The sequence below is a fragment of the Bos indicus x Bos taurus genome, chromosome 12, assembly GCF_003369695.1.
Source record: "Bos indicus x Bos taurus breed Angus x Brahman F1 hybrid chromosome 12, Bos_hybrid_MaternalHap_v2.0, whole genome shotgun sequence".
Taxonomy (NCBI): Eukaryota; Metazoa; Chordata; class Mammalia; order Artiodactyla; family Bovidae; genus Bos; species Bos indicus x Bos taurus.
Genome location: NC_040087.1, coordinates 21397047 through 21425044, shown reverse-complemented (window position 1 = coordinate 21425044; position 27998 = coordinate 21397047). Strand labels below are relative to the sequence as shown.

Below are 27998 nucleotides of genomic sequence, written 5' to 3'. Positions count from 1 at the left end.
CTGCCAATGAAGTGTTCATACCATTTCACACTCACATGCTATATCTTGTCATTTTTGATACTCACATGAGAGACCAAGCCCTGTTTTGCTCTTGTTTAAATTTTATTATCATAGTTAGTAGTGATAAGCTGACATAAACAGGCTAAGGAAGGGGAAACGTTTGAGATAAATAACTTCTTATGAACTGAAACACACGTGCACACTTGTGAGTTACCACCTCGCCCACATCCTGCCCTGCTGTACTGAAGAGTCCACAGAACACTGTAAGCAGCCGATCCCTGGATCTGGGCCCAGGACCCCGCTGTGGGAAGTCTCCGGGGTGATGTCAGGCTAGATAACCAGCTTCTCCACACTCAGCGTACTTGTGGTTTCATCCTCTTCATTTGACCCAAAGTATCCCGGGAGATCCAGCATCCGCTGCTCTGCCTCGGTGAGGCCGAAGGACGTATTGTCGTAGAAGGCGAACTCCGGGTGGGCGGGGAAGCTCTGACACTTGTCTTTTCTGCCCTGAGAAGGACTCAGAGGGCTGACCCTCTGGTAACCATCTTTGGGCGCCGGCGGGGAAGGCTGCTTCCTTGAGACACTCCTGTGACTGGGGGACGGCCCCCTCCGAGCCCGGGGAGGCTCCGGTCTCTCACCTGCCCCCACGAATCCGGCCTGGCGATCCCCCAGGTCCGGTTTTCTTGGGGGCGGTCCCAGGGAGTGGGGTTTGGGGAGAGGGCTTAAGGGACCACTGGCCCCCGCTGCCCCTGGGCCATGGTCCCGTTTCTCCGGGAACAGGGCAGTGCCTCGACTCGGAGGCCGGCCTCGTTCTCCGGCCTGGTCCCAGGTCCGGGCCCTGGGGCCATGGGCGGGGGTCGGCCGAGGGGTCAGTGTGGACAGGCTCCTCTCCCGGAACGGCCGGGCCTGCCTGGCCTCATGGAAGCTCGCCGTCCTGCGGAAGTGGGATCCCCGGGAGTGGCTCCTCACCTGCGACTTGCGGAGGAGGGTCTGGCTGGGGCTGACGGCGCAGCTGGCCGCCGAGAATGGATGGTCCAGCCGGGAGGGGGGCCTGTCTCCAGCACCCACGGTGGGGGGGTGCTCCAGGAACGGGGATTTGATCCGAAACTTGCCAGCCGCAGCTTCCTCGGGGCTCTCGGACCCTCCGGGGGATGCTGTTGCTGCTGCTGCGGCGGTGGCGGCGGCATCGATGGCCGTGTCCGTCAGGGGGCTCTGGGACACGTGGTACACCTTGGTGGTCTCCGTCAGGCCTTTCTTCTTCATCTCCTTCAGCTGCTGCTGGGCCAGGCGGTAGCTGAACAGGGGTGGGATGATCTTCTGGGCGTTGGCCTGGAAGCTCTCGCTCCCCGAGGCCTCGTCATCGGGGGGTGCTGGCACGCTCCGCCGGTAGGTCAGCGGGATGCCTGGGTCCCCGGGGCTCCCCGCCGGCCCATCACCCGCATCCGAGAAGCTGCCGCGCGGCTCGCTCAGCTCACAGATGTTCTCCTCGTCGGAGTTCTTCCGGCAGCCCGGCCCGTGCAGCGAGTTGTGGCGGGCGGGCGTGCTGCACTTGGGGGCGCGGCCCAGCTTCCGCCAGAGCGTGATGAGCACGGTGGCCACGATGATGAACAGGCACAGGGATATGCCAGTGACCGTCACGACGTTGTTGGACTTCACGGGAGCCTGGGGCTGGAGAGGAGATGGGCTGGATGGTTGGAAAGCTACCAAAAAAAAAAAAAAAAGAACAAATGCATCCTCTGGTATGGTTCTCTCTGCATGGGTCTAAGGTCTCTGGGTGGCTTGCTCTAATTATCTAGCAGTTAAAGTGAAATAAACAAGGACTAGGACTTCTGGTCGTGCATATTTCTACAGACAACTTAAGTCAAACGGAAAAAGAGAGACTGGTAGAAAGAAGTGCGGTGACCAGATGGGCCACATCAGGGTGACTCCTGGGCACATTCAGTGTCTGCTGACACTTGAACCCAAATTTCTACATAGAAGCCTCAGGAGGAGCGTTTCAAGGTAAAAAAATCAAGGTTTTTCACTTAAGGTAAGGTAAATAAGGGCTTCCCCGATGGCTCAGTGGTAAAGAATCTGTGTGCAGTGCAAGAGACTTAGGAGATGTGGGTTCAATCCCTAAGTGAGGAAGATCCCCTGGAGGAGGAAACGGCAACCCACTCCAGTATTCTTGCCTGAAAAACTCCTTGGACAGAGGAGCCTGGTGGGCTATAGTCCAAAGGGTTGCAGAGAGTTGGACACAACTGAGCACTGGGCTGCGGCTGCGGCTGTTAAGTTGCTTCAGTTGTGTCCGACTCTGTGCAACCCCATAGATGGCAGCCCACTAGGCTCCCCCATCCCTGGGATTCTCCAGGCAAGACCACTGGAGTGGGTTGCCATTTCCTTCTCCAATGCATGAAAGTAAAAAGTGAAAGTGAAGTCGCTCAGTCGTGTCTGACTCTTTGCGACCCCATGGACTGCAGCCTACCAGGCTCCTCCGTCCATGGGATTTTCCAGGCAAGAGTACTGGAGTGGGGTGCCATCGCCTTCTCCGCAACTGAGCACTAGAGAGAGGTGAACATGGGATATCGACAGTTAAATGTACCTTTGAGATGAATGTTGGAAAATTTTCAGTAACACTTGAAGTGCAAAGTAATTTAGGCAGGTTGCAGCTACATGTGCACATCTCAAGAGAAATTAGTAGGTGAAAATAGGTCTTTTGGCAATATATTACAACTCAATTTTTCTCTCCCGTGTCCGGGAACTGCCTTTCCTAGGTACTGGAGCCTCTGTTTTCCCACTTCTGCTTTCTTAGCTCTCTTATCTCCTCCCTCCCTTCCATGTGGTGCTGATTTTCCTCCTTCTTCCCTGGTCTCTCAGTCTGGTGTGTCCCACGGTCATCAGAATGTTTCACCAAGACTCAGACGCCACTTGGGACCTCAGCCTGTACTGCCGCTAAAGTACCCAGGAACCTGAGACCACCCAGTTCCACCCGGCAGGACCTCTCTTTCAACTCTTAGGCCACTGTCCATCATTTAAGCCCTTCCAGTCACCTGTTCCCTCTTTTTTTTTAAACTAATTAATGTGGCGTGCTGTGATTCATGGGGTCGCAAAGAGTCGGATACGACTGAGCGACTGAACTGAACTGGACTGAGTTAATGTATGTATCAGGAGCAATCAGGGTCTTGCAAGTCGTGATCATGCAGAGCCATTAATCATGAATCATGCGAGCTCCAATCACCACATTCTATTCTGCCCTCCAAAAGGGGGAACAGGTAAGGATTAGCCTACCAGATGATTTTTTAAATTTATTTTTAATTGGAGGGTAATTGCTTCACCACAACGCTGTGCTGGTTTTGTCCGGTGTCTCTCTTCCCCAGTCTTACCCCCAGCTCCGTGAGTCATCTCCTGGACCCATCCCCAATGCTCCCCTCCCCTTTCCACTGCACCCTATGAGACACCTATAGCCAAAGACCTCACCATCCAGAAACTTTCCACAAAACACTGTTTGTCTCCTTGTCTGACCTGAGGATGGGCCCTCCCGCAGGGCACAGCCTCCTCCACCCACTCTTGGGTGGGAGCTTTGTTAGCAGAGCCAGCAGCAGGGCGTGTCCCTCAGCCTCCTCATCCCTGGCTGACATCTCAACCAACTCTTTCACCTCCGTGTACAAGTTCTACTCTTCTGATGCCCATGTCCATCCACCCAGACACCCCGCTACCTCTCCTCAACTCTTGTCATCTCCCCACTTCCAGGCAGTCATCAGTCAGCGGTACCCAGGTCCAGTCTCCCTCACCATCCCAGAGCTGGGACCCATCCATGCAGTTGGCAGCAACAGAATCCTAAGTTTCATCGGGATGCTCCCCTCTCCACGCTTGCCACATCCAGACTTGGTAAATCCTCTCCTCTGCATCCCACTGCCTTGGGTCACTGACAAACTCTTTTAACAGGCCTCCCTGCAGCCATTCCTGCCCCTTCTGATTTCTACTCCACACTGCAGCAGAAAGAGCCCTCTACAGCACAGGTCCAATCTTTCAAGGGCCCTCAGGATCTGGCTTGTCCAGCCTCAGTGTGTATGTGTGTGTGTGTGTGTGTGTTTTGCAACACTATGCGGCTTACAACATCTTAGTTCCCTGACCAGGGATTGAACCCAGGCCCTTGGCAGTGAAAGCACTGAGTCCTAACCACTGGACTGCCAGGGAATCCCCCTGTCCAGCCTCATTTTTATCCCTCCTTCCTGACACTGTCCTCCAGCCACATCAAACTGTTGTCAGTTCTCTGGGTTTCTTAAGGTGCCCATCATTTGCCGAGCTTTCATCATTGCTCCCTTTGCTAAAACTCCCCTTCTCACCTAGTTCACCAGGTGACACTTATTCAGCTTTCAAACTTCAGCTCCCGTATCACTTCTTCCATGAACAGAGGTGTTCCTAGCCTGGATTGTCGCCAAGTATCCATAGCAAGCTGTGGATATCTTCTATTGTACTGGACGCTACACCTGCTTAGCACACCCGTGTCTGCTAAGTTACTATATCATACGCCCCTTCCAGACAGAGAGACATGGCTTACCTATATATTTCCAACTCCAGTCAATAACTGGCACAGAGCTGGTACTCAATCAATGTTATATTCAGTAATTGATTCATTATTTTAAAGGTAGTAACAAAATGTTCAACATCCCATCTGATGGAATGTGGGTACATGGCAACTGGATCCACCCACTGCTGCGGCGAACAAGAAGGGCCAAATTAATGTAGAACCTCACTTAGACCTTGGCATAAAAACATCCTTTCAAAACCAAACAGAACTCTAGACTTTCAAACAAGTGAAAACAGTTGCATGATGAAAGACGTGTTTCCTGGATGATCAGGTCTTCGTCTGCAGACATGATCGGCTGCCCCGTCAGTGGCAAACGTACATGACAGACCTCTTAGCTGTCACCTTGGACTCTGGTTGGAATCCTTTAAAACCACAGCTGGAGAAAAGCCCCAGAGGTGCTGACCTCACCCATCTCTGCCTCATCTCGTCTTTCCCTGAAGTGAAGGAGAGCTTCCTGATGCTAAGCAGCCTGCAAACAGGTCTTTACACTTTGAAGGAGTGGAAAACAGCCTAAACCGCAAACAGAAACACTTGGGAGAAATGATCATTTTTATCCACATGAGCATTTATCTGAGGACCACTGACAGTAGAAGCAGGGGTGTCTGTAACACTTACCCTTTTTGCTAATTTATAATGCACAAATTTCTAGTTCCCACCCAGGATTAAAGAGATTAAGATGCCAAAACATGAAATAATACCACAGCCGCAAAAACGGACTGCTAATTCCAGGATGCTTTTAGAAAGCTAGACTGACCTGTAATATATAGACGCAAAGTATTCAAGTTAGGGAGCTTAGGGTGAGGCCAGATCTAGTCCCTTGCTTTCTAGCTCTATGGTCTTGGGCAGGTGGCTTATCCTTTCTCTGCTACAAAGTTCATACCGGTATATGGAGATAACGATGGACCGACTTTATACATGCAAGGCACTTTAAAAAAATGCCTGGCAGCACCAAGCTCTCAAAATCTGAGCCCAGCATAAGAATCCTTGTCTTGTAGAATTTTTATGAGTTTTGAGTGAGACATGTAGTAAATGGTTGATATTGCTGTCATTGCTAAAGGTGCAGTAGAAGTCAGGGGCAGTTGATTTTTACTTCATTTGAGTATCATGGAACTCTAGATGGAATAGCTTAACACAGCATGCCCTCCCAGAATGAAAAGCAAGAAGTTACACACAAGGAAGGAGCTATGGAGAGTAAGGGGACTTATAAAGCAAAGGATAGATGCAGAAGAAAGCCTTAGAAGACAGTATGAAACACAACTGGAGAAACAGATTTGGGGTGGGGCCCAGAGCTGATGAAAGAGGAGGGGAAAGCTGGGGCCTGGGAGGAGAGCCTGTGTCTGAAGCTGTAATAGGAAAATCACAGAAGAGAGAATGGCCTTAGGATGCTGGAATAAAGGGAACAAGGCCTACAGCACGGGCTGCAAAGACCAGACAGCAGGATTTTGGAAGGTCACAGGTGGGGACACTGGTCAAGGTACTGCCAGATGCTGGTGGTTTGCTCAACAAGGTGCTCTGAGATCAAACACAGAAAACATCGAACTCCTCCAGGTCCCAAAGGGACAGGAACCGGGGGATGGTTTTCAACCTGGAGTTGGAGAATGGAAGAAGTCAGGACTGGAGAGGGGCCTCACCTAAGGGTCAGGACCAGAGCAAAGGCTGGTCAACTAAATGGAGAGCTGGCTGTGTCTCAGATGGGGGATAGTGTGTGCAAAGAGCAAAGATTCCCTTTTACTGTAACCTGTGGGAAATGAATGGGATTCAGCTCCATAAGCTGCGGCAAACCCAGCTGAGTGACCTGAGCACCCCACCACAGACCATCTACATCAAGTCCTCACTGAGCACCTGCTGGTGTGGGCCTTCGAGATGCTCAGGAGGATGAAGGACGGGCTAGTCTCCAGGTGATGGTAACGTGAAATGCCCCACCTTCTCTTCCTGGGCAGGGGAGTAAAGAATAAATATAGGGCCCTTCAGGGGATAAGGCAGGGCGTCTTGCCCCATTTTGGACAATTGATCTATATGGTTCCCTGGGACTTCTTGGAGATGAGGAGGAGAAAAACAATTTTTTAATGTTTCCCCACAGTTTTGATGGAGAGAAGTTAAAGGAGAGAGAAACAGCAAGAAATCTTGGAAAGAAATGATCATCCCTCCCATTTTTTGCATTTTTAAAAATGATTTTGTATGTCTGAACCTTTCATTTAGACCAATGTCCTTGTCATGTTCCCATTTTTGACAGTGTTAAGTCCCCGGTCATCTTGCTGGCAAGCCAGCCCCAGTGTAGACACACTGAGGGGCACAGAGTCCGTACAGTCAGCAGCAGCAACAATGCAGTTAAGTCCACTCCTGAACTCAGACTGGCGACTGCCAGGCAGGCCTGAGTGCAGCAGCCCCTCCAGGAGAGGCTCGGGCGGGAGGATGGATACCTACCAGCACAGTCCTCCAGGGAACACGGGGAGGTCTCCGAGGACATTCCGGGGCAGCCAGGTCGGGAGGGGGAGGAGGTCAGGCACACGCGGCGACGCTCTCTGACACCGTCCCCGCACGAGGCGCTACACTGACTCCACGGCTGCCACAGCCCCCAAGTTTCTGCAAGGACACCGGCCAGGCTTTTAATACTAACTCACTTGGAGAATCAGAATGTCAGCACACCCAAAGGAAGCGGCAAAACTCAAATCTCAGGCCACGAAAAGTCAGTAACGTGGAACATTCCTAAAGATGGGCAAAGCTGGAATACTGCTGCTACCCTTACGAAAAGGAAAGTGACAATGTGAGTAGCTCACTTGTGTCTGACTCTGTGCGACCCCATGTGCCCACCAGGCTCCTCTGTCCCTGGGATCCTCCAGGCAAGAACACTGGAGTGGGTGGCCATTCCCTTCTCCAGAGGATCTTCCCGACCCAGAGATCAAACCCAAGTTCTCCTGCATTGCAGGCGGATTCTTTACCATCTGAGTCACCAAGGAAGCCTGTATAATTTATAAAATAGCAACCATTCTAGAACCCATCAGACAGCAAAGGTCACAGGACAACCAAATGGCCTGAATTACAAGTAAAGACAGACTCCTCCAAGGAAAGTCAGGATGCAAACATTATTTCCTGGGGCAGACGCCAGGCCTCACACAAGCTGGTGAAAAGAAGTCATCTAAAAATGTAATGAAGGGGCTTCCCAGTTGGCTCAGTGGTGAAGAATCCACCTGCCAATGCAGGGTACATGGGTTTGATCCCTGGTCTGGGAAGATCCCACACTAGGCCTGTGAGCCACGACTACTGAGCCCACGTGCTGTAACTACTGAAGCCCGCACGCCCGAGAACCCGTGCTCCACAAGAGAAACCACTACAGTGAGAAGCCCAAGCAGAGCTTACCGCCATTGGAGAAGGTCCACACGCAGCAACGAAGACCCAGCAGGGCCGTAAATTAATTAATTAAATTAAAAAAAAAAAAGTAACAAACTATCAGAGGCCTGGTGAAGGCTAATACGGAACCCCTGGGAGCCACACTACCCACGGGAGATTTATACCCACTGGCAGGCTCTTTGCCACCGAGCTCATCAGACGTTCACAAGGAGGTCTGAGGGTAGGTTCAAGACCTGAGAGAGCCTCCCTGAGGTGGAGGCCAAGGAGGGGAGGAGCAGCTTGTGGGAAAGACACAGACAGACCTCATCCAGATCCTCCTCTCCATCTGTCATCAAGAGCCCCAACCAGTAGGGACAGGCCGGGAAACCCCGTCACTCTAAGAGCACCAGCTGAGACCTAGTGCTGCCAAGGAATGGAAGAAGAAGAGAAAGCTTCACCCTTAGAGAGGAGACCCAGGGCCGAGACTAATACGGAGCATCTACCACTGGTGAGGGGCGGCATCATCACAAAGACCCCACGTGGTGATAACATTAAACACAAATAATCTAAAGACCAACTAAAAGACAAAGACTGTGAGGTTGGATAAAAAAGCATAACCCAGGGACTTCCTGGTGGTCCAGTGGTTAAGATTCCACGCTTTCACTGCAGGGGGCACGAGTTCAATCCCTGATCAGAGAACTAAGACACCTGCATGCTGCCCAGCGTGGCCAAAAAAAAAATGACACAACTATATGCTGTTTAAAAGAAACACACTTGAAGTATAAATACAGAAACAGGTTCAAAGTAAGAGGATAGAAGTTATACTTCATAAACATTAATGAAAAGAAAACTCAGTGGCTACATTAATATCAGACAAAGTAGACTGCAGAACAAGGAGTATTAGAAAGAAAGTGAAGTTGCTCAGTCGTGTCCAACTCTTTGCAACCCCATGGACTGTAGCCTACCAGGCTTCTCCGTCCATGGGATTTTCCAGGCAAGAGTACCGGAGTGGGATGCCATTTCCTTCTCCAGGGGCTCTTCCCAACCCAGGGATCAAACCTGGGTGTTCCGCATTGGAGGCAGATGCTTTTTACCCTCTGAGCCACCAGGGAAGCCTAGACTGCAGAACAAGGAGTATTACCAGGGACGAAGAGAGATGTTTACATAATGATAAAAGGGTCAATTCAGCAAGGAGACCTAACAACCCTAAATAGGGATACACCGAACACCAGAGGGCTTGCAAAAAGTCAAGATATCTGAGTGATTGAGCACGCATGCACTAACTTCAGAGCTTCAAAATACATACAGAACACATCCAATGCAGTCATTATTGATTGGCAAATGCAACCTTCTTCCCCAAGCATATATGTAATCACTGCCAGATAGAATAATTGAATAACCCCCTATAAATAATTATCCTACGTCCCTTCTCTATCAACACCCATCCAATCCCAAGATCTATCAGGTCATGCCCACACTAGGCACCAAAACATCCTGTGCATAAAAGTCTCTCTTCATCATTACAGACAAAAACTCATCATGCAGTCAAGGGTCTACAAAGCACTACAAAAACATAAGGAGAACATGCAGGGCAGATACATTCTCAGGAGAGCCAAGTGGTGCAATCCTTGGATGAGTCATGGAATATGAGTTCTTTACGGCAATTAAAAGTCTTGGATTTTCACAAGAGTGGGAGCATTACAAACCAGTATCCTGGACCAATGTCAAGTGAGGTGTGGTAATTATGTTCCATCCAGAGTTCCAACTGAACACAATATTGGTTCTGTGTCTCCCAGATTCACACTGCAGCTCCTCAAATGGCTGAACAACAAGCCAGCTTTGTCCTCGAGCTTCAGAGCTGTTCAGACACTAAGCTTCCAGTGCTTATAAAGCTTTGGGAAGCTCCTAGTAAGTCTCTCTGAGCTAAAGTACTGTGATTTATTTCTGAAAAATCTGGGAATTCCACTATTGTGACCTCTAAATGGCAAATTAAGTCAATGTATAGTTTATCCTTCTCTTGTGCTTGTATTTAAGACTACAAAAGGTAGACTACAAAAGCCAAGAATCCTTTTGTTATTCTTTCTTAACTCTTCTACTTTATATGCGCTGTTTTCATTTTTAATCTCTAAGTCCCCTCCGACTCTTTTGGGACGCTATGGACTTGTAGCCTGCCAGGATCCTCTGTCCACGGGATTTCCAGTCAAGGACACTGGAGTAGGTTGCCATTCCCTTCTCCAGGGTATCTTCCCAAACCAGGAATCAAACCCAAATCTCTTGTACTGGCAGGCAGATTCTTTACCATTAAGCCACCAGGGAAGCCAACCCTTTATATTACATAGATATTATTTAAATATATAGTCATATGTCAAACCAAAAACAAAAATTCCATTAGTAGGAACCAGAAAAAAAAAATCAAAGTTCTGGTAAAAGCATGAATCTTAATGTCAAAAATCTCATTATGAAATGTGCTTTTTTCCTTTGAAAGTAAAATCATGACCGGTAGGATCATTAGCCATTAGAAAAAAATAAACATTTAAACTAAGTTTTAGTTCTTAAACTTCTAAACCAAATTAATCGAACAGAAAATAAGAGAAATCACTCAAAGCAATAAACAAATTTAATCAGGCAAAATTTTTAATGCCTTAAATAACTCTATCTGTTCCCTAAAGATTTCTGTTAACACTGAAGAAAATACTTAGCAAAATGGGGACTGACTGGATAGCTATAATAAACGTGGTAGAAATGAAGAGTAAGATGACCAATTTTCTAAATAGTCTTCCTTCATGAATGACAGGCTGTTTGTTTTGTCCTGTTTAGATGTCCGTACATCATACTACATAGCAAACCTGTTTGGCCAGGATAAATGCTTTACAGGCCACTCTATAGGATATTAAATCTGAATGAGCAAAATGTGTTCAGAATAGGAAAAGGGAGATTTGTTTCCACTTCAAGCATATTTGAAGAGTAGGAAATCTTCACATTTGCAAGACATTTTGTCGAGTCTAATGTAACGAAACAAAACATGCTTATAAGAAAATTCAAGAGACTTTAGTGAGTAGCTAAGAGCAGCCGTGGGAGAAAAGACTCTTGGGTCAGCAGTTCAGATTTTCTGAGCCTGACACAGGCTCATTCACATGAGACCACGCATGCTCATACCTGGGCCAGTGGGTTCCCAAGTGGGTAAGATGTCTTCAAGAGGGGGAGGGCAGCACAAGATGAACCAATGAAGTGAGGAGGAAAATACTGGAACTTTTTTTCAAAGAGTTTCCTATTACTTAATATCCAGATTGATAGATGACTGTATGGTAGGCAGCATGTAATATCGGTAATATAGCAAATGCTGGACTGCCCTGGTGGTCCAGTGGTTAAGAATCTACCTGCCAATACAGGGGTCATGGGTTCGATCCTTGGTCCAGGAAGATTCCACATGCCACAGGGCAACTAAGCCTGTGTCACACAATTACTGAGGCTGCACCCTAGAGCCTGTGCTCCGCAAGAGGGAAGCCGCTGCAGTGAGAAGCCTGTGCACTGCAACTAGAGAGCAGCCCCTACGTGCCACAACTAGAGAAAGTCTGCACGTAGCAATGAAGACCCAGCACAGCCAAAAAGAAAGTGCTCAAGCCAGTCTAATCACCAGCAGTTTTTAAGCCATCAACCTAACCTTTCTATGCCTCCCTTTCTTTACCTATACAGTTGACAATAAAATAAACCTAACTCATACAATTATTGTAAGGATTAAATGGGCTAATATTCATAAAGCACCCAAAACAGCTCTTGGTGCCAAGTAATCACTGTATAAATGTGATTATGCCAAATGGTCAAATAGGGCATGTCAGCTATTCTTAAAAAATCCCAAAGGAAGAGCAGGAGTTCCGCCAAGTGGAAGGGTTTACTGGTTCCTTCATTGTCAGAGAACTGCAGAGTATTTAAGCATCTAAGGGCCTGCTTATATTAAATCATATTTTCCAGTTTTAGGTAAACTAACTGGATGAGTAGTTTAAAAAGATTCTGGCAAAGAATTAAAGATGAAACAGTAATTAAGCACCTGCAAATAAACAACAATAACAGGAGGACAGTACTCCTGTTCTTGACAAAAGCTCTTGTCCAGTCACCCTGGGAATGAAAAATAAGACCAACTAACCAATCAGAGAAAGAAGAAGATAGGCAACAGACTTAAATTATCAAGAAAACTATGTGCTGAATATTTACAATTTTTACTTGTCAAAAACACTGTGTGACTCTGAATTTATACCCTCTATCAGTAATTCTCAATTTAGCCCTAAATATATGTATTACATATATATTTGCCTTGAGAAACAGGATCCATTATCCCTTATCTGACACCATTGGGGCAGATGAGCACAGAATTCAGAATTTCTCAATTTAGATTTTTGCATATTACTGCAGCACCTGTGCCTGATATTACTAACACTCCTCTCACAGCATCTCATAACCACACATATAACATTTCTACAGAGAAACTCATAAACGTTCACACTAAGTAGGATAAATGAAGATCGCAAATAATCATTTTTGACATTATCCTGTTCCTGTAAATTAGTATGTACATGTTTAAGGTCCTAAGACATATTTGGAAAAACAGACAAACATATCAAACACATTTTCCCTTTTCAAAAGGAACTAATGGGAAATTCATTGTGCATCAGTGAGTCACAGCTCACGGTGGGTTCAGTGAGGGGCGGGGAGGGTTCCTGAATGATGCCATTTGGCAACAAGGACAGTCTTTACTTGTCAGAGCCAGCAATTTAAAAGGAAAGGGAAAAGAACTTGATTTATTCATTAACTTTTATACTAGAAACACAAAGGCACCGAGTTTCCGTCACTAGCATAAATTTCATCGACCAGCCAAGCAAAGCCCTGCTGGGTGGCCACACACAAGAGAGAGAATCTGAGGTTTCCAGGATCGTTTAGCCCCTCAAGGTTCTCCTTCCAGCCCTAATGCCTGATTGTGTCTAGTGGCTGCAGCCCCAGAGGGAACCCTGAGCACCCTCAGCCTGGACACAGAGCTCTACTCCCTGTTCTGCCCACCCCCGACCCCAGGGTCTTCCCTCTGCTGCTGGGAGGGACTCAGTCTTTAGACACCAGTGGAGGAGTCAGCGGGAAGCCCCACAGCTGGGAGAACGAACCAACACGGAGACCTCCTGCTCCCAAGGTCTTTCATCAAGTGGCCTGAACTCCTCTGCCTGGCCATGGTTTGTTTCCATTGTGTGTGTGCTCAGTCGCTCAGTCGTGTCCAACTCTTTGCAACCCCATGGACTGCAGCCCAGCCTCCTCTGTCTGTGGGATTTCCCAAGCAAGAATACTGGAATGGGTTGCCGTTTCCTTCTCCCCTGACCCAGGGATTGAACCCGAGTCTCTTATGTTTCCTGCAATGGCAGGCAGGTTCTTTACCACTAGGGCCACCTGGGAAGCCCTTGCTTCCATTAAATTCAGTCAATTAAAATTTTTTTTCCTCTCTTAGCAACTTCTTTTGAAATGGCAACCACATCTTGAATGATTAAATTAATGTAATTGTTTTTCCACTGACACCTAGCTGAGACCTGTCATATCAGAGTACAACTTTCCCTTTACTAAATATGTACTGAGCACCTGTTAATGTGCCAGGTATATGAAGTGGGCCAAACAAAGATCATAAATAGCTTCATGGCAGCACAAGTCGGCTTTTGTCGCCAAATGAGCTTATGTAATCTGGAGTTCAGGGAGGTGTAGAAATGTGGGATAAAGACTGAACAAGCAGTGACCGAGGGATAAATGCCATGAAGGAGGGTCTAAGAATGCTGCGCCAGTTTATACCAGGGAGTTTACCGAGCCTGGGATCGAGGAAGAGTAACCAGGAGGAGACTTGGGGGATGGGTTAATGTAACCAAGTGAAGGTGGGCAGAGAGGTACCCAGTCTCCAGCCCATGGATGGGGACTGTAGGGGGTGGGGGGCAGCTGGCCACGGAGGGAGCATGGATGCTCATCCTCATAGGCGAGGTGTTAAGTGAGGTGACTGACAAGTTTTAAGCAAGAGAATAGCCCTCAGTCGACCTGAATTTTCAATAATCCCTGGCTGCCTTGAGAGAATGAAGGGGACGAGGGAAAAACAATTAGGGATCTATTAAAAGAGCCCAAGTGGGGGGCTTCCCAGATGGTGCTAGTGGTAAAGAACCCGCCTCCCAGTGCAGGAGATGAGATGTGGGTTCGATCCCGGGGTGGGGAAAATCCCCTGGAGGAGGGCATGGCAACCCACTCCAGCATTCTTGCCTGGAGAATCCCATGGACAGAGGAGCCTGGCGGGCTACAGCCCATGGGGTCACAGGGTTGGACAGGATGGAAGCACCTGAGCACACACACACTGGGAACTAAGATCCCACAAGCCGCACAGCACAGCCAAAAACAGAGTCCAGCGGGGAGATGATGGAGGCTTAAAGCAAGGGGTGTCGGTGGAAATGAAGAGACACGGAGAGATTCAGGGATTCTTTGAAGAGACAAAATCCATAGGACCTAGTGATTAGTTCATAGGAGGTGAAGAAGAGGAAGGCTCCTGAGTTTGGGGTTCAAATAATGAAATGGTGGAGTCTCGTACTGAGGAGCAGTGTTGGGGGGTAAGCTGATGAGTCCAATTCCTCGCTGCTTTTGAGGGGCCTGGAAGACATCTGGGGACAACAGCTGTTCAGCTCTTGGATGCAGGTGAGAGACGCTAGCCTGGAGCCATCAGCAACAGGACAGCAATCACCTAGCAACTGTGAGAAGAATGAAAAAACGCAGAGGTTCCAATAGAAGATGCAGAAGGCCAAACAGAAGACTCAGAAGTCCAAGGCTTAAGGGATGCGATGGGTGTAGAACAGGCTGGCAAAGGAAGGAAAGCCAGGGAGGTAGGAGGCAAACAAGGCGAGTGTGATGTCACAGAATCAAGGTCAACGAAGACACCGACGAGAAGCATCCCAGGTTTGGGAACCTAGAAGTCATTCACTGGCTGCTTTAATGAGAGCATTTGCAGGGCAGGCGTGAGAGACAGGAGTGGGCTGCAAAGTGAACGGGGGTGAGGAAGTAAACCCCAAAGTACAGGTGCCTTTTTCAAGACCCAGGGCTACACAAGGAAGACGAGAGAAAGACGGTGTGTTCTGGGGAGAATGCAGAGGCGAGGGGCAAGTTTGTTTTGTTCTCAGATGAGACGACTAAGGACATCTCAAAGTGGATGCGGATGAGCCAGTAAAGAAGGGACAGTTAGAGACAGAGGAGAGGAGGGTAATCATGATTAACAGAAGGTTCCGGAGACAGCAGAGGGGCTGGGATCCCCAGGGCAGGGGAGGGCTGACCTCGCACTGGAGGAATGACGCTGCTTCTCTGGGGACAGCAAAGGAGAGGACAGGACGGCTGCCTGCAGGCTTATGGGGATCTCGGTAGGTGAGTGAGAAGGCACACCCCTGATGGCTTCCAGCTGCTCTGTGTGTCTGCGTGAGCTCCGGGTGTGAGGCAGGGGTGGGCGTGAGGACAGGGGAGGGCCAACAGAGCAGAGCAGAACAGCAGGGGCGTGAGCAGGAGGGGCTGGTACGCTGGGTCCAGCAGGAGAGGAGGCACGTGCACCCCTAGTGGCCCTGCTCCGCCTGGGTGCAGAGGGCAGCGGCAGGGGCATCAGGACAACGAGGCAGGGGCGTTTGGGGTATTGGTAGAGGAGTTGTCAAAGGAACAGGCTGCAGAACGTAAGCTAGAGAGGTAACCACAAGCAGGGACGCGCCAGTGGTAGGGACGGAGTCACAAGCATCCCTCAGGAGAAGTAAGCACAACTGGAGCAAGAAACACGTGGGGCACCGAAGATCCTCAGAGGCCTGGGCCATCAGGGGGCACAGGGCCTAGTGGGAAAGTAGATAAGGGAATGTGTATGTATCAGGAACATTTCTGCTGGATTAACCTCTTGCCAAGACCAGGCCTGCACCCAGGAAAAGGGAAAGAAATGCAAAGAGGAGCCTGGGGCCTGGGTGGAACCATAATAACCCTACTTCTTTGTGCAAAGAATTAAGAATCTGAAGACGTTTCTAGAAATCTGGCTGTGAACTCTCACTAAAGAAGCATCATTCTTATAACAAGGGACTCATGACAGCAAAGAGACAACCTTGAAGACACTTTCTAGAAGAAACACATTACTCACTACAATTTGGGATTTAGCTGTGAATCCTGACTTGCCATATGATGTAGTAACATAATATTTAAATACATACAAAAGGATGAAACTAGAACATTCTCTAAAACCATACACAAAAACAAACTCAAAATGGATTAAAGACCTAAATGTAAGACAGGCTACTGTAAAATGCTTAGAGGAAAATACAGGCAGAACACTCTTTGATATAAATTTCAGTAATATCTTTTTGGATCCAGCTCCTAGTGTAGTGAAAATATAAACAAAAATAAACAAATGGGACCCAATTAAGCTTAAAAGCTTTTTCACAGCAAAGGAAACCATAAACAAAATGAAAAACAACCCACAGAATGGGAGAAAATATTTGCAAATGAAGCAACTGACTCCAAAATATACAAATCACTCATGTAGCTCAATATTAAACAAACAACCCAATCAAAAAAGTGGGCAGAAGATCAAAATAGACATTTCTCCGAGGAAGACATAGAGATAACCAATAAACACATGAAAAGATGCTCAATATCACTAATTATTAGAGAAACGCATACCTAAACTTCAATGAGGTTATCACTTCACACCTGTCAGAATGGTTATCATCAAAAAATCTACAAATAATAAATGCTGGAGAGGGTGCAGGGAAATCCTCCTACACTGTTGGTGGAAACATAAATTAGTACAACCACTAGGGAGAACTGTATGGAGATTCCTTAAAAAACTAAAACTAGAACTACCATGTGACCCAGCAATCACACCCCAGGGCATGTATCTGGAGCAAACTATAATTCAAAAGATATATGCACCCCTAAGTTCATGCAGTACTATTCACAACAGCCAAGACATGAAAGCAACCTAAATGTCCATCAACAGAGAGATGAATAAAAAGATGTGCTCATGTAAACCAGCCAGTTCTAAAGAAAATAAACCCTGAATACTCATTGGAAGGACTGATGCTGAAGTTGAAGCTCGGATACTTTGGCCACCTGATGCAAAGAGCCAACTCACTAGAAAAGACCCTGATTCTGGGAATGACTGAAGGTAAAAGGAGAAGGCAGCAGAGGTTGAGATGGTTGGATAGCATCACCAATTCAACGGACATGAACTCGGGCAATCTCTGGGAAATAAGTGAGAGACAGAGAGCCCTGGTGTGCTGCAGTCCATGGGGTCACAAAGAGTTGGACATGACTTAGTGACTGAACAACAGCAACAGTATATATACAATGGAATACTACTCAGCCGCAAAAAAAGAATGACATAATGCCATTTGCAGCAACATGGACGGACCTAGAAATTATCATCCTAAGCAAACTAAATCCAGAGAAAGACAAGCATCATATAATCTCACTTATATGTGGAATCTAAAAAAAATGATACAAATAAACTTACTTACAAAGCAGAAAACAGACCTACCAACTTTTAAAACAAACTTATGGTTACTAAAGTGGAAAGGTGGCAGGAGGATAAATTAGAAGGTTGGGATTAACATGTACACACTATATATAAAAAAGATGATCAATAAGAACCTACTGCATAGCACAGGGAACTCAGTATTCTTTAATAACCTGTATGGGAAAAGAATCTGAAAAAGAATAGAGATAAACATACATACATAGCTGATTTATTTTGCTGTACACCTGAACCTAACACAATATTGTAAATCAGCTATCCAATATAAAATAAAAGGACAAACATACCTAAAAAATAAAATACAGTGTAGTAATAGCTGAAGTTTATCAGTGCTTCCTACATGCCAGGCACCATGCTAAGAAATGTACACACTGATTTTCCTTAATTCTCACAACTCTCCGAGGCAGATACTCTTATTATCCCCATTTTATTGATGGGGAAGCTGAGACCTACAGCAGTTAGCAGTGAGCTGGGTATGCTTTCCAATATTTTTCATTTTTCAGATAAGGATGTTAACATCATTTGGAACATTACGAGGAGTGAACCATAAAAATGATGGCAGTTGATAGAACATTCAGGTATGACCTAAATTAAATCCCTTATGACTATACAGTGGAAGTGAGAAATAGATTTAAGGGACTAGATCTGATAGATAAAGTGCCTGATGAACTATGGACGGAGGTTTGTGACACTGTACAGGAGACAGGGATCAAGACCATCCCCAAGAAAAAGAAATGAAAAAAAGCAAAATGGCTGTCTGAGGAGGCCTTACAAATAGAGAAGAAAAGCAAAAAAAGCAAAAAAAAAAAAAAAGAAGCAAAAAGCAAAGGAGAAAAGGAAAGATATACCCATTTGAATGCAGAGTTCCAAAGAACAGCATGGAGAGATAAGAAAGCCTTCCTCAGCGATCAATACAAAGAAATAGAGGAAAACAACAGAATGGGAAAGACTAGAGATCTCTTCAAGAAAATTAGAGATACTAAGGGAACATTTCATGAAAAGATGGGCGCAATAAAGGACAGAAATGGTATGGACCTAACAGAAGCAGAAGATATTAAGAGGTGGCAAGAATACACAGAAGAACTGTACAAAAAAGATCTTCAAGACGTAGATAATCACGAAGGTGTGATCACTTGCACTCACCTAGAGCCAGACATCCTGGAATGTGAAGTCAAGTGGGCCTTAGGAAGCATCACTATGAACAAAGCTAGTGGAGGTGATGGAATTCCAGTTGACTTATTTCAAATCTTAAAAGATGATGCCGTGAAACTACTGCACTCAATATGTATGTCAGCAAATTTGGAAAACTCAGCAGTGATCACAGGACTGGAAAAGGTCAGTTTTCATTCCAACCCCAAAGAAAGGCAATGCCAAAGAATGCTCAAACTACCACACAATTGCACTCATCTCACACACTAGTAAAGTAATGCTCAAAATTCTCTAAGCCAGGCTTCAGCAATACTCGTGAACCGTGAACTTCCAGATGTTCAAGCTGGTTTTAGAAAAGGCAGAGGAACCAGAGATCAAATTGCCAACATCCGTTGGATCATCGAAAAAGCAAGAGTTCCAGAAAAACATCTATTTTTGTTTTATTGACTATGCCAAAGCCTTTGGCTGTGTGGATTACAATAAACTGTGGAAAATTCTGATAGAGATGGGAATACCAGACCACCTGACCTGCATCTTGAGAAACCTGTATGTAGGTCAGGAAGCAACAGTTAGACCTCGACATGGAACAAGAGACTGGTTCCAAATCAGAAAAGGAGCACGTCAAGCCTGTATATTGTCACCCTGCTTATTTAACTTCTATGCAGAGTACATCATGAGAAACGCTGGACTGGAAGAAGCACAAGCTGGAATCAAGATTGCCGGGAGAAATATCAATAACCTCAGATATGCAGATGACACCATCCTTATGGCAGAAAGTGAAGAAGAACTAAAGAGCCTCTTGATGAAAGTGAAAGAGGAGAGTGAAAGAGCTAGCTTAAAGCTCAGCATTCAGAAAACGAAGATCATGGCATCCGGTCCCATCACTTCACGGCAAATAGATGGGGAAACAGTGGAAACAGTGGCTGACTTTATTTTTCTGGGCTCCAAAATCACTGCAGATGGTGACTGCAGCCATGAAATTAGAAGACACTTACTCCTTGGAAGGAAAGTTATGACCAACCTAGATAGCATATTAAAAAGCAGAGACATTACTTTGCCAACAAAGGTCCGTCTAGTCAAGGCTATGGTTTTTCCAGTAGTCATGTATGGATGTGAGAGTTGGACTATAAAGAAAGCTGAGTGCAGAAGAATTGATGCTTTTGAACTGTGGTGTTGGAGAAGACTCTTGTAAGTCCCTTGGACTGCAAGGAGATCCAACTAGTCCATCCTAAAGGAGATCAGTCCTGAGTGTTCATTGGAAGCACTGATGTTGAAGCTGAAACTCCAATACTTTGGCCACCTGATGTGAAGAGCTGACTCATTTGAAAAGACCATGATGCTAGGAAAGATTGAGGGCAGGAGGAGAAGGGGATGACGGAGGATGAGATGGTTGGATGCCATCACTGACACAATGGACATGGGTTTGCGTGGACTCTGGGAATTGGTGGTGATGGACAGAGAGGCCTGGAGTGCTATGGTTCATGGGGTTGCAGAGTCGGACATGACTGAGCACCTGTACTGAAGTTCATAGAAAATCAAGTTCATCTAATTTCAAAAGAATAATTTTGATTGCATGAAGATACCAATTTCATTAAAAGAAAAAAACGGTTTTAAAATCGCAATACCAACCTATACTTCTCCGAATTAGCATGCACTCCTTCTCCTTTGCAGAAAACTGGCTTTGGCTTGAAACGCCGAAGTCAAAGCAGTATTTATTCCTCCCCATGTCAAACAAAGTGCAGTTGAATACTGTTCTCCTCTCTCCCAAGGCCAGGCTGTTTTCAGCCAGCCGATTGGTCCTCTCCCCGGGGAGTCTGGGGGCTTCCTTGAAGACGGCGATCACCCCTTGGACGAAGATGCAAGGTGGAGGCAGCACCGTGACCTCCACCCCGGCCTCGCAGGTGAGCTCCGGCTCCATCACCAGTTTGTACCCAAATTTCTGGGCCAGGTCAATGGGGCCTGTGGACATAATGACGGAGTCTCGGCCCAGCAGCTTCAGCACCACGGTGACCGTGACATAGGCTTCCGGCCCCACAGGGGGGCAATCGAACTCAACCCACTGGCCTTGAGCGAGCTCCACCCTCTTGCTGGCCCTAATCTCCAGCGGCAGGGCCTGACCCGCCCTCGCCTCCGGGAGGCTGTTGGTGAAGGTGACCTCCAACAAGATGTCGGGCTTGTCCCCGGGGAACGGGCACAGTGGTTGACTGGTGAAAAGGCCCACCTGGAAGGTGCCTTCGGCCGCCATGGACGTCCTGCTCAGGTCAACGTGGAAGACGGGCCATTCCACCTTGAGAAAGGCGCTCCTCTCCCTCGGGGGGACCGGGAGGCTGCTGTTTGTCGCTTCCCGGGTCATCACGAACCAGTAGTCGCCTGCCTCCTTGAAGTAGAAGCACTCAAACTCGAGGGTCCCCTGGGACTGGTTGGTCAGGAGGTATTTGGTGGTAAGAGTCTGGTTGGAGCTGGCCTCCACCAGCAGGACAGAGACATTCCTCAGCGTCCCGTTGGCACCATGGAAATCCACCGTCACTGTGCTGTTGCTTAGTGCTACATGGCCCGGCTCCCCCAGCACGAGATGCTCAGCCTCTCCAAGAACTGAAAGGAAATGGTCATAGTGAGTTTTAAAAAGGGACATCTGAGCGGCAGTACTGATGACATCGATGAAAACAGCATTTTAGACACAGGAGAAGTTTGAACTGAGCAAAGGATGACATAAAATGATGTTGAGTGCTAACCCTGGGAGCTGAGCCCTGAGCCTCTTCCATTCTAAAATGGCTCAGGTCCTTCATCTCCATCTTTCATGATTCTCATTCAAAATAACGAATGGATACTCTGAATTCTCAGCAGTCAACAATGGAATCTATCCGTGAAGAAAACCTAATAAGGCAAGAGTAACAGTTGACAATTCTCATGATAAAAATCCAACACTTCACTTTGCTCACTTTAGTCATACTGTAGTATTTAGGTATTTGCAGGAAATAGGTTTACAGTGAGGGCTTCCCCAGTGGTAAAGAATCCATCTGCAATGCTGGAGACACAGGAGGTGCAGGTTTGATTCCTGGGTCAGGAAGATCCCCTGGAGGAGGGCATGGCTACCCACTCCAGCACTCTTGACTGGAGAATCACATGGACAGAGGAGCCTGGCGGGCTACAGTCCATAGGGTTGCCAAGAGTCGGACATGACTGAAGTGACTTAGCATGTGCATGCACACACACACACACACATCCACAAATTTACGGTGAAGTGAAAGAAAGCCTGATTTAAATGGCAGAATATGAAGTACTCTAGATTACTTAACATGGACGATTCTAAATATACAGTTGATGCTTGAACAACACGGGTTTGAACTGCAAGGGTCCACTTACGCCCAGATTTGTTCCAACAATAAATAGTAACTAGATGATCTGCGGTTGGCTGAATCTGCAAATGCAAACAGCAGTTATGGAGGGCCAACTATTAGTTATATCAGGATTTTCCACTGTGCAGAGGATCAGACTCCTTAAACCCCACGTTGTCCAATGATCAGCTGTACCTGTAAGTTACTGCTTTCTGACATTCAAGACAAGTGTGTGAGTATTTTTACCAATAAAGAAACTGCCTTTCATTTGTATAAGGCAGAAATTTTTAGATGAATAAGAAATGTTGACATTCTATCCTACATGGATTAATCCAGGGGACAGAGTGAATATTCATGGAATAGCTAAGCATGTCCTTGGTGATTTTAATGACATTATAGTAACAGGCCTAGACAAGATAGATGACTACTAGCCCAAAAGTATCACTTAGTTTAGGATAATCATATCTTTTTTTAAAAAAGAGACCCACTGGAGCAGCTGAAGTAAAAAGCAGAAAGAACACAGACACACAAGAATCCTTGTTTCTATTTTGAACCCTATCCAAATACATACCAAAAGAGACGGAATTTGGCAATACAACAATCAACTGGCCTGTGGCTAGGGTAAGAAGCATTCTAGATTTAAGAAAGTGCAGTGCCCTTTGGTTTGAAAAACAACATGTGTAAGTAGGAATTTGTAAGTCTTCTTATATATACATGATAATAAAATATATTAATATAATAACAATAATTACATATGTCATATATGCCCAAAGGACCTCACTGTGTTGTCTGGGCTGGTAGTCCTTAAATACATTCAATCTATAGCAGAGACTGACATAGTATTGTAAATCAACTATACATCAATACAAAATAAATTAAATTCACTTGGCTATACAGCAGAAAACAATCAACACTGTAAATCAACAATACGCCAATAAAATTTTTTTAAAAAAAGAAAAAGTAGACTATTCAAGGATATTAAAAAATGAAGTTATTTTTATTAGAATCAGCACATGAAATACTGTCACATGTGGGTTTGTTTTGATCGCCTCAGCACTTCACTCATTTCTTATTTAAGATAAGGGGAAATAAAATGTATAAAACTCGGATAGATCTGGACACTTGAAAGACCATAATAGTTTTTTTTTTCATCAACATACAAATTGAGGAATACTCCCTGTTGGATGAAGGTGACTCAGGGTTAAGGAAGGCGGTCACTTTTGATGCAGCTTCTGTGCGGGTTCAGAGCTGACCTCCAGTGCTCACTGCAGCCCAAGGAAGGAGTAAGGACTGAGAACAAAGCTTGTATTCATTTGCATCCGATGGGGCAGAATGGTTCTGTGATGCATTTTTAGACTGAGAAGCACACCACACTTAGTTAATTAATGAAAACCTATTGTCAAGGATACGGTTACCACAGAGGCAGATCAGATTCTAATTTGCTGGGCAGCTAGTCAATGAAAGAGACACACATGTCCCTTTGGAAATGGACAGGAAAGAGACAACTGATGAATCTCAACAGCAGCAGAAAGAAGGTGTGTACTGAACAGGGAACTTGGCTGCTTTACACTTGAACTCTAGTTTCTACAGGCAAGAATATATTCTCATTTAGAAAACTACAATTGGTCATACCATAAACTGACTACTACAGTTCAGTTTTCTCCATTCATTCATTTCCTCTCTCCCATTCCTTTAAAGGAACTGGTGTCTCAATATAAACATATGGATTTCAAAAGAAATCTAACTGGTAATGGTCTGTTTTGATCAATTTCAAATGGAGAAGGGGATAAAACCCCACATATATGAAAATACCTCCATTTTTAGTAGCAGCCTTTGCACTCAACTTTTATGCTTTATTTTCTGCTCAATCAACTTTTTTATGTGCCGGTAAAATATTCTGTTCTCAACAATAACAAACATCCTTGCAGACTATTTAAAGAGAAATTTTTGATGTCTTTATCTTTATGAAACAAAGTACCCTTTTATAGTTTTTTGTATAAGGCTGTTAGATGCAGAGCAATGTTTTCCCCAGTGGCTCAGTGGTAAAGAATCTACCTGCAATGCAGGAGACGCAAATTCGATCCCTGGGTTGGGAAGATCCCCTGGAGAAGGAAATAGCAACCCACTCCAGAATTCTTGCCTGGAGAATCCCATGGACAGAGGAGTCTGGTAGGCTACAGTCCATGGGGTTGCACAGAGTCAGATACAACTGAAGCAACTGAGCATACACGAGTATGCACAAAAGACTTTAAAAGAAATGAATCCCAGGGACCTCCCTGGCGGTCAAGCAGTTAAGACTCAGTGTTTCCACTGCAGGGGGTGTGGGTTCAATCCGTGGTTGGGGAACTAAGATCCCACATGCTTTGAGACACAGTGAAAACAAAACAATAAACAAAAATAAAACTAAAAAACAGTACACACACAAATGTATAATACCGAAACACTAGGAAATCAAAGTGAGGGCAACATGTTTGTCTCCAACTTGTGAAATGTGAGTTTAAAAAAAAAAAAAACTTTAAAATATATTTTAAATGAAATTTGATTTAATAATGCAGAACCTTAAGAGAACCTAGGGTTGCAAGAATCATGGTTTAAAAGGCACTGAACTGGAGTCCCTGCCCTGCCTCCTTCATAGAGAGGCATCAACATTCATGCATTTAAAAACCTCCCATTTCTGTTTCTTCACTGAGCCCCACAGCATAAGTACACTCAACACTTACCATAGTCACAGAGCACCACCAGCAATAGATTTGAAAAGTCTTTCAACGTTTGTTTCATTCTGATCAGCAAAATCCCAGGTCTTTGGTCTCCTCATGTCCTTTCTCACATCCGAATTGTGGAGTCTTCTTTCAAAAACACCTGCAAGGAGAACCGCAAAGAAATACTGGCTCTGTTCAATGTGATTCATAAAATAGTAACCCTGAGATGACAAGACTATTCTAAGAAGTCAGACTTCCTAGTTAATACTGAGAAGAAAACAGGAAGGACATTACTATTGCCCCCAGGGAAATGATCGGTCATTATACACGTTCCTTTCCTTTCATTATAGCTCACCTGCTAAGAACATTTAGGTCTGCCCACAGCAAGACTTTCTCTGCAAAACTCCATGTCTTTTACCTTTATAGCAGACCCTTACGTGGACAGTTGGTTGCTCTCTGCTTAATTTTATTGAAGCTCATAGCCAACCTTGATAATATATCTTCGCACATTTATATGCATGGCATAGAAGGCTAACCAACTGACTAACATTTTGCCAAATTTTTGCATCTGTTGTGTAGACCCTCCCTGCTTCCACAAATGGACTTATATTAACATTGTCTGTCTTACACAATTGGTGTGTTATCTGGATTGCTCCATTTCTTAATGCCTAGGAGCTATATCAAAATTATTAAGCCTTAAAAAAAAAAGGTACTCAGATTATTGCAATTAAATGTGAACTTCATGTGGCCCTGACTTCCCTTGGTTAGGGCATTCTAAAGACAAAACAGCTATCATCTTTGGCAGCCTTCCAATACTTGTTGCTGCTGGCTGGCATGCATCAGGAGATGTATGATTTCAGGCAGCAATCTTCCCAGACCACCTAGGAGGGCAGGGAAGACCTTGATGGCCCGTGGTTCAGAATGATTTGTGAGAAGTGGCACTTTGATATAAACACACTATTACACAACAGAATGAAATGCAGGGCATTTAAGAGCCAGTTTTTTTCATACTTGAGTCTAGGAAACTATTGGATACTAAACATTACCAAATAGATATTTTTCTTAATGTCTACATTCCCCCCTATTGTGCACAGTTAATCTAGTTTTAGTAAGTTTTTAAAAAGCATATTATATTCAAAATATATGTATGTCACATCCCTTCAGATAAGGCAGGAATTAAGGGAATTAAGAAGACTGATTGAAATAATCAGAAATTTGGTGGAAAGGAAACAGGTCTGTCTCTATTATCTTTCTCTCTGTAGGAGCTGGTTGAGCAAAAGGAAATGCTGAACTTCCTCAAGAAGCAGAGATATAAAGTGTAATTATGCAGACAATTAGGGCTCTCGCCCTCTCCAAAAACAACCAAAAAAGAAAATTCAGTTTTGTTGGAATAAGGCATAGATTTGACCCAATCCTTTCCTTTAACATGAATTGGGAAACCTGGCCAAAGACAGCAGATGAGCATCACCGCATCTCTGGGGCAAGCGTGGGCACACAGGGCAATTAAAATGCTTCCTTTAAGTCACTGATACTCAGTAACCCAGGTAAGAAGAAACAAGCAATCTCTGGCCCCCAAAAGTGGAACTGACTCCTCCCAAATTGCTTGTTTCCACATGACAAACAGGCTTCCTTGGTGGCTCAGATGGTAAAGAATCCACTGGCAATGCAAGAGACCTGGGTTTGATTCCTGGGTTGGCAAGATCCCCTGGAGAAAGGAATGGCTACCCACTACAGTCTTCTTGCCTGGGAAATCCTATGGACAGAGGAGCCTGGCGGGCTAGTTCACTGGGTCCCAAAGAATCGGCCGGCAACTGAGCAACTAACACTTCACTTCACCATGCCATGACAAACATTTTCAAAGAAGTTCTTAACCACAACTGATTTTCTGATTATAACACATTTTCTTTCTTATGAAAAAGATCAGTAAAACGGGATAGTGATAATCAATATTTAGAGCTATATGGAAATGGAATTATAAAATAATCCAGGCTATCTGAAACCAGGCTGTTTTATTTTATAAAACATAATATGGTTTGCATACTATGGATTTTTAAAAAATACTCTCAAGCTTTTGAAAATAAATCCCGATTTTTTCATTAATATGAAGATGTTAACAGAGCACCCCAGAATATCATGGAATGATGGGTTTAAAAAAGCATTACTTTTTTTTTTTTTTTTTAAAGAAAACAGCGAGCTTCTTTAATTTGTTTTAAACCTTGCTTATTTTCTTTCAACAGGTGTTCCCAATACCATGACTGGCTACTTACAGTGTTTGGCTTGATAATCGTTTTTTGAGAAAATAAGAACGTGTGCATCCTTTATACAGATTTAAAGAAAAAAAACTTATGTAGAGCATTCACATACAGAAATGTTTAGAGACATTCTAAACATAGCAGCTACAGGGTAGGGGCATATTCTCAGTGGCTAATGACATGACGCAGAACTCCGATCCCAGTACTTTGCTGAAATCTGCTAAGATAAACGCTTATCTGCCCCCCTAGGGCGTCTTCAGAACTCAGAAAAAGACACTGAATTACGCTGAGGTTCATGAGACCAATGACTTAGGAAAGAATAAAAGGAAAAGTGATTCTATCCCTTCTGACAAACGTGCACACGCTCGTGTGTACGTCTAATGATATTTATTAAAAGGAAATCCCTAAACTCCAGCAGGGTGCATTTATGTATTCGTCCGAGTCGGCGGTGCCTGGTCGCCGCGTCCACCCAGCTTTTCCCAGGCCCGCAAGTCAAGGTCACGCTTGGAAATCTAAGGCGGCCGGTGTCCTCAGCCCAAAGTCCTCCTAAAACCGCACGTATCTCATACTGCTTGTATCCCAGAAAGGATTTCTTTCTGGAAAGACGCAAGCCAGTTCTGAAACGCAGAATATCCCAGACGCTGATTTTCAAGGGTCCCAAACTGTCCGGACTTAACGCCCATCTATCTGCGGTCAGCCTGGGTTCCTCGGCCACGCCTGCGCCAGGTGCAGGTTGAAGTCGGGACTCGGAGAGGCGGAGACGACACTTTTTATCGCGCGTCCCCGGGGCTCAGCCCCGGGGAGCCAGGGTCGCGGACTGGGTGCATGGAGGGGGCAGTACCGTCCACCTGCGCGTTCCGGCGGCGGGGAGTTGGGCAGCAAGGTGCCAGGAGCCTCCGGGAACCCCGCGGCGAGGGCGCACCCCAGGTCGCTACCGGAAGGTCCCGCTTACCTCTGGGATGGCCGGCGGGACGGCGAGGCGGGCGGAGGGCGAGCGACTTCACGGGCGGCGAGGTAGCTGGCGGAGCATCCCGCGTCCCGGGACTGTGCCCGGGGCAGCCGCGCCGCTCCCGCAGCCCCGCCCGGGACCGCCCCCGACGGCGCGGGGAGGGCGGCACC

At 45.9% G+C, this 27998-nt stretch overlaps 1 protein-coding gene and 1 non-coding gene across 3 annotated transcripts; both read right to left on the bottom strand.

The window, feature by feature from the left end:
* Positions 1-81: 81 nt before the first annotated feature.
* On the bottom strand, positions 82-27968 carry THSD1 (thrombospondin type 1 domain containing 1). Of its 2 annotated transcripts, XM_027557339.1 has the most exons (5): positions 27832-27964; positions 24649-24787; positions 20223-21185; positions 6995-7153; positions 82-1700 (listed from the first exon to the last, which is right to left on the bottom strand). In XM_027557339.1, exons 2-5 carry the CDS (start codon positions 24704-24706, stop codon positions 331-333), a joined length of 2550 nt encoding a protein of 849 aa, XP_027413140.1. In that variant the 5' UTR covers positions 24707-24787; positions 27832-27964; the 3' UTR covers positions 82-330. The 2 variants fall into 2 exon arrangements, with proteins under 2 accessions (XP_027413140.1, XP_027413141.1); XM_027557340.1 differs by lacking the exon at positions 6995-7153 and having other exon boundaries at positions 27832-27968.
* LOC113902628 lies at positions 3143-3274 on the bottom strand. Its single transcript, XR_003513889.1, has one exon. It is a non-coding gene; the product is annotated as a U8 small nucleolar RNA (small nucleolar RNA).
* Positions 27969-27998: the final 30 nt, after the last annotated feature.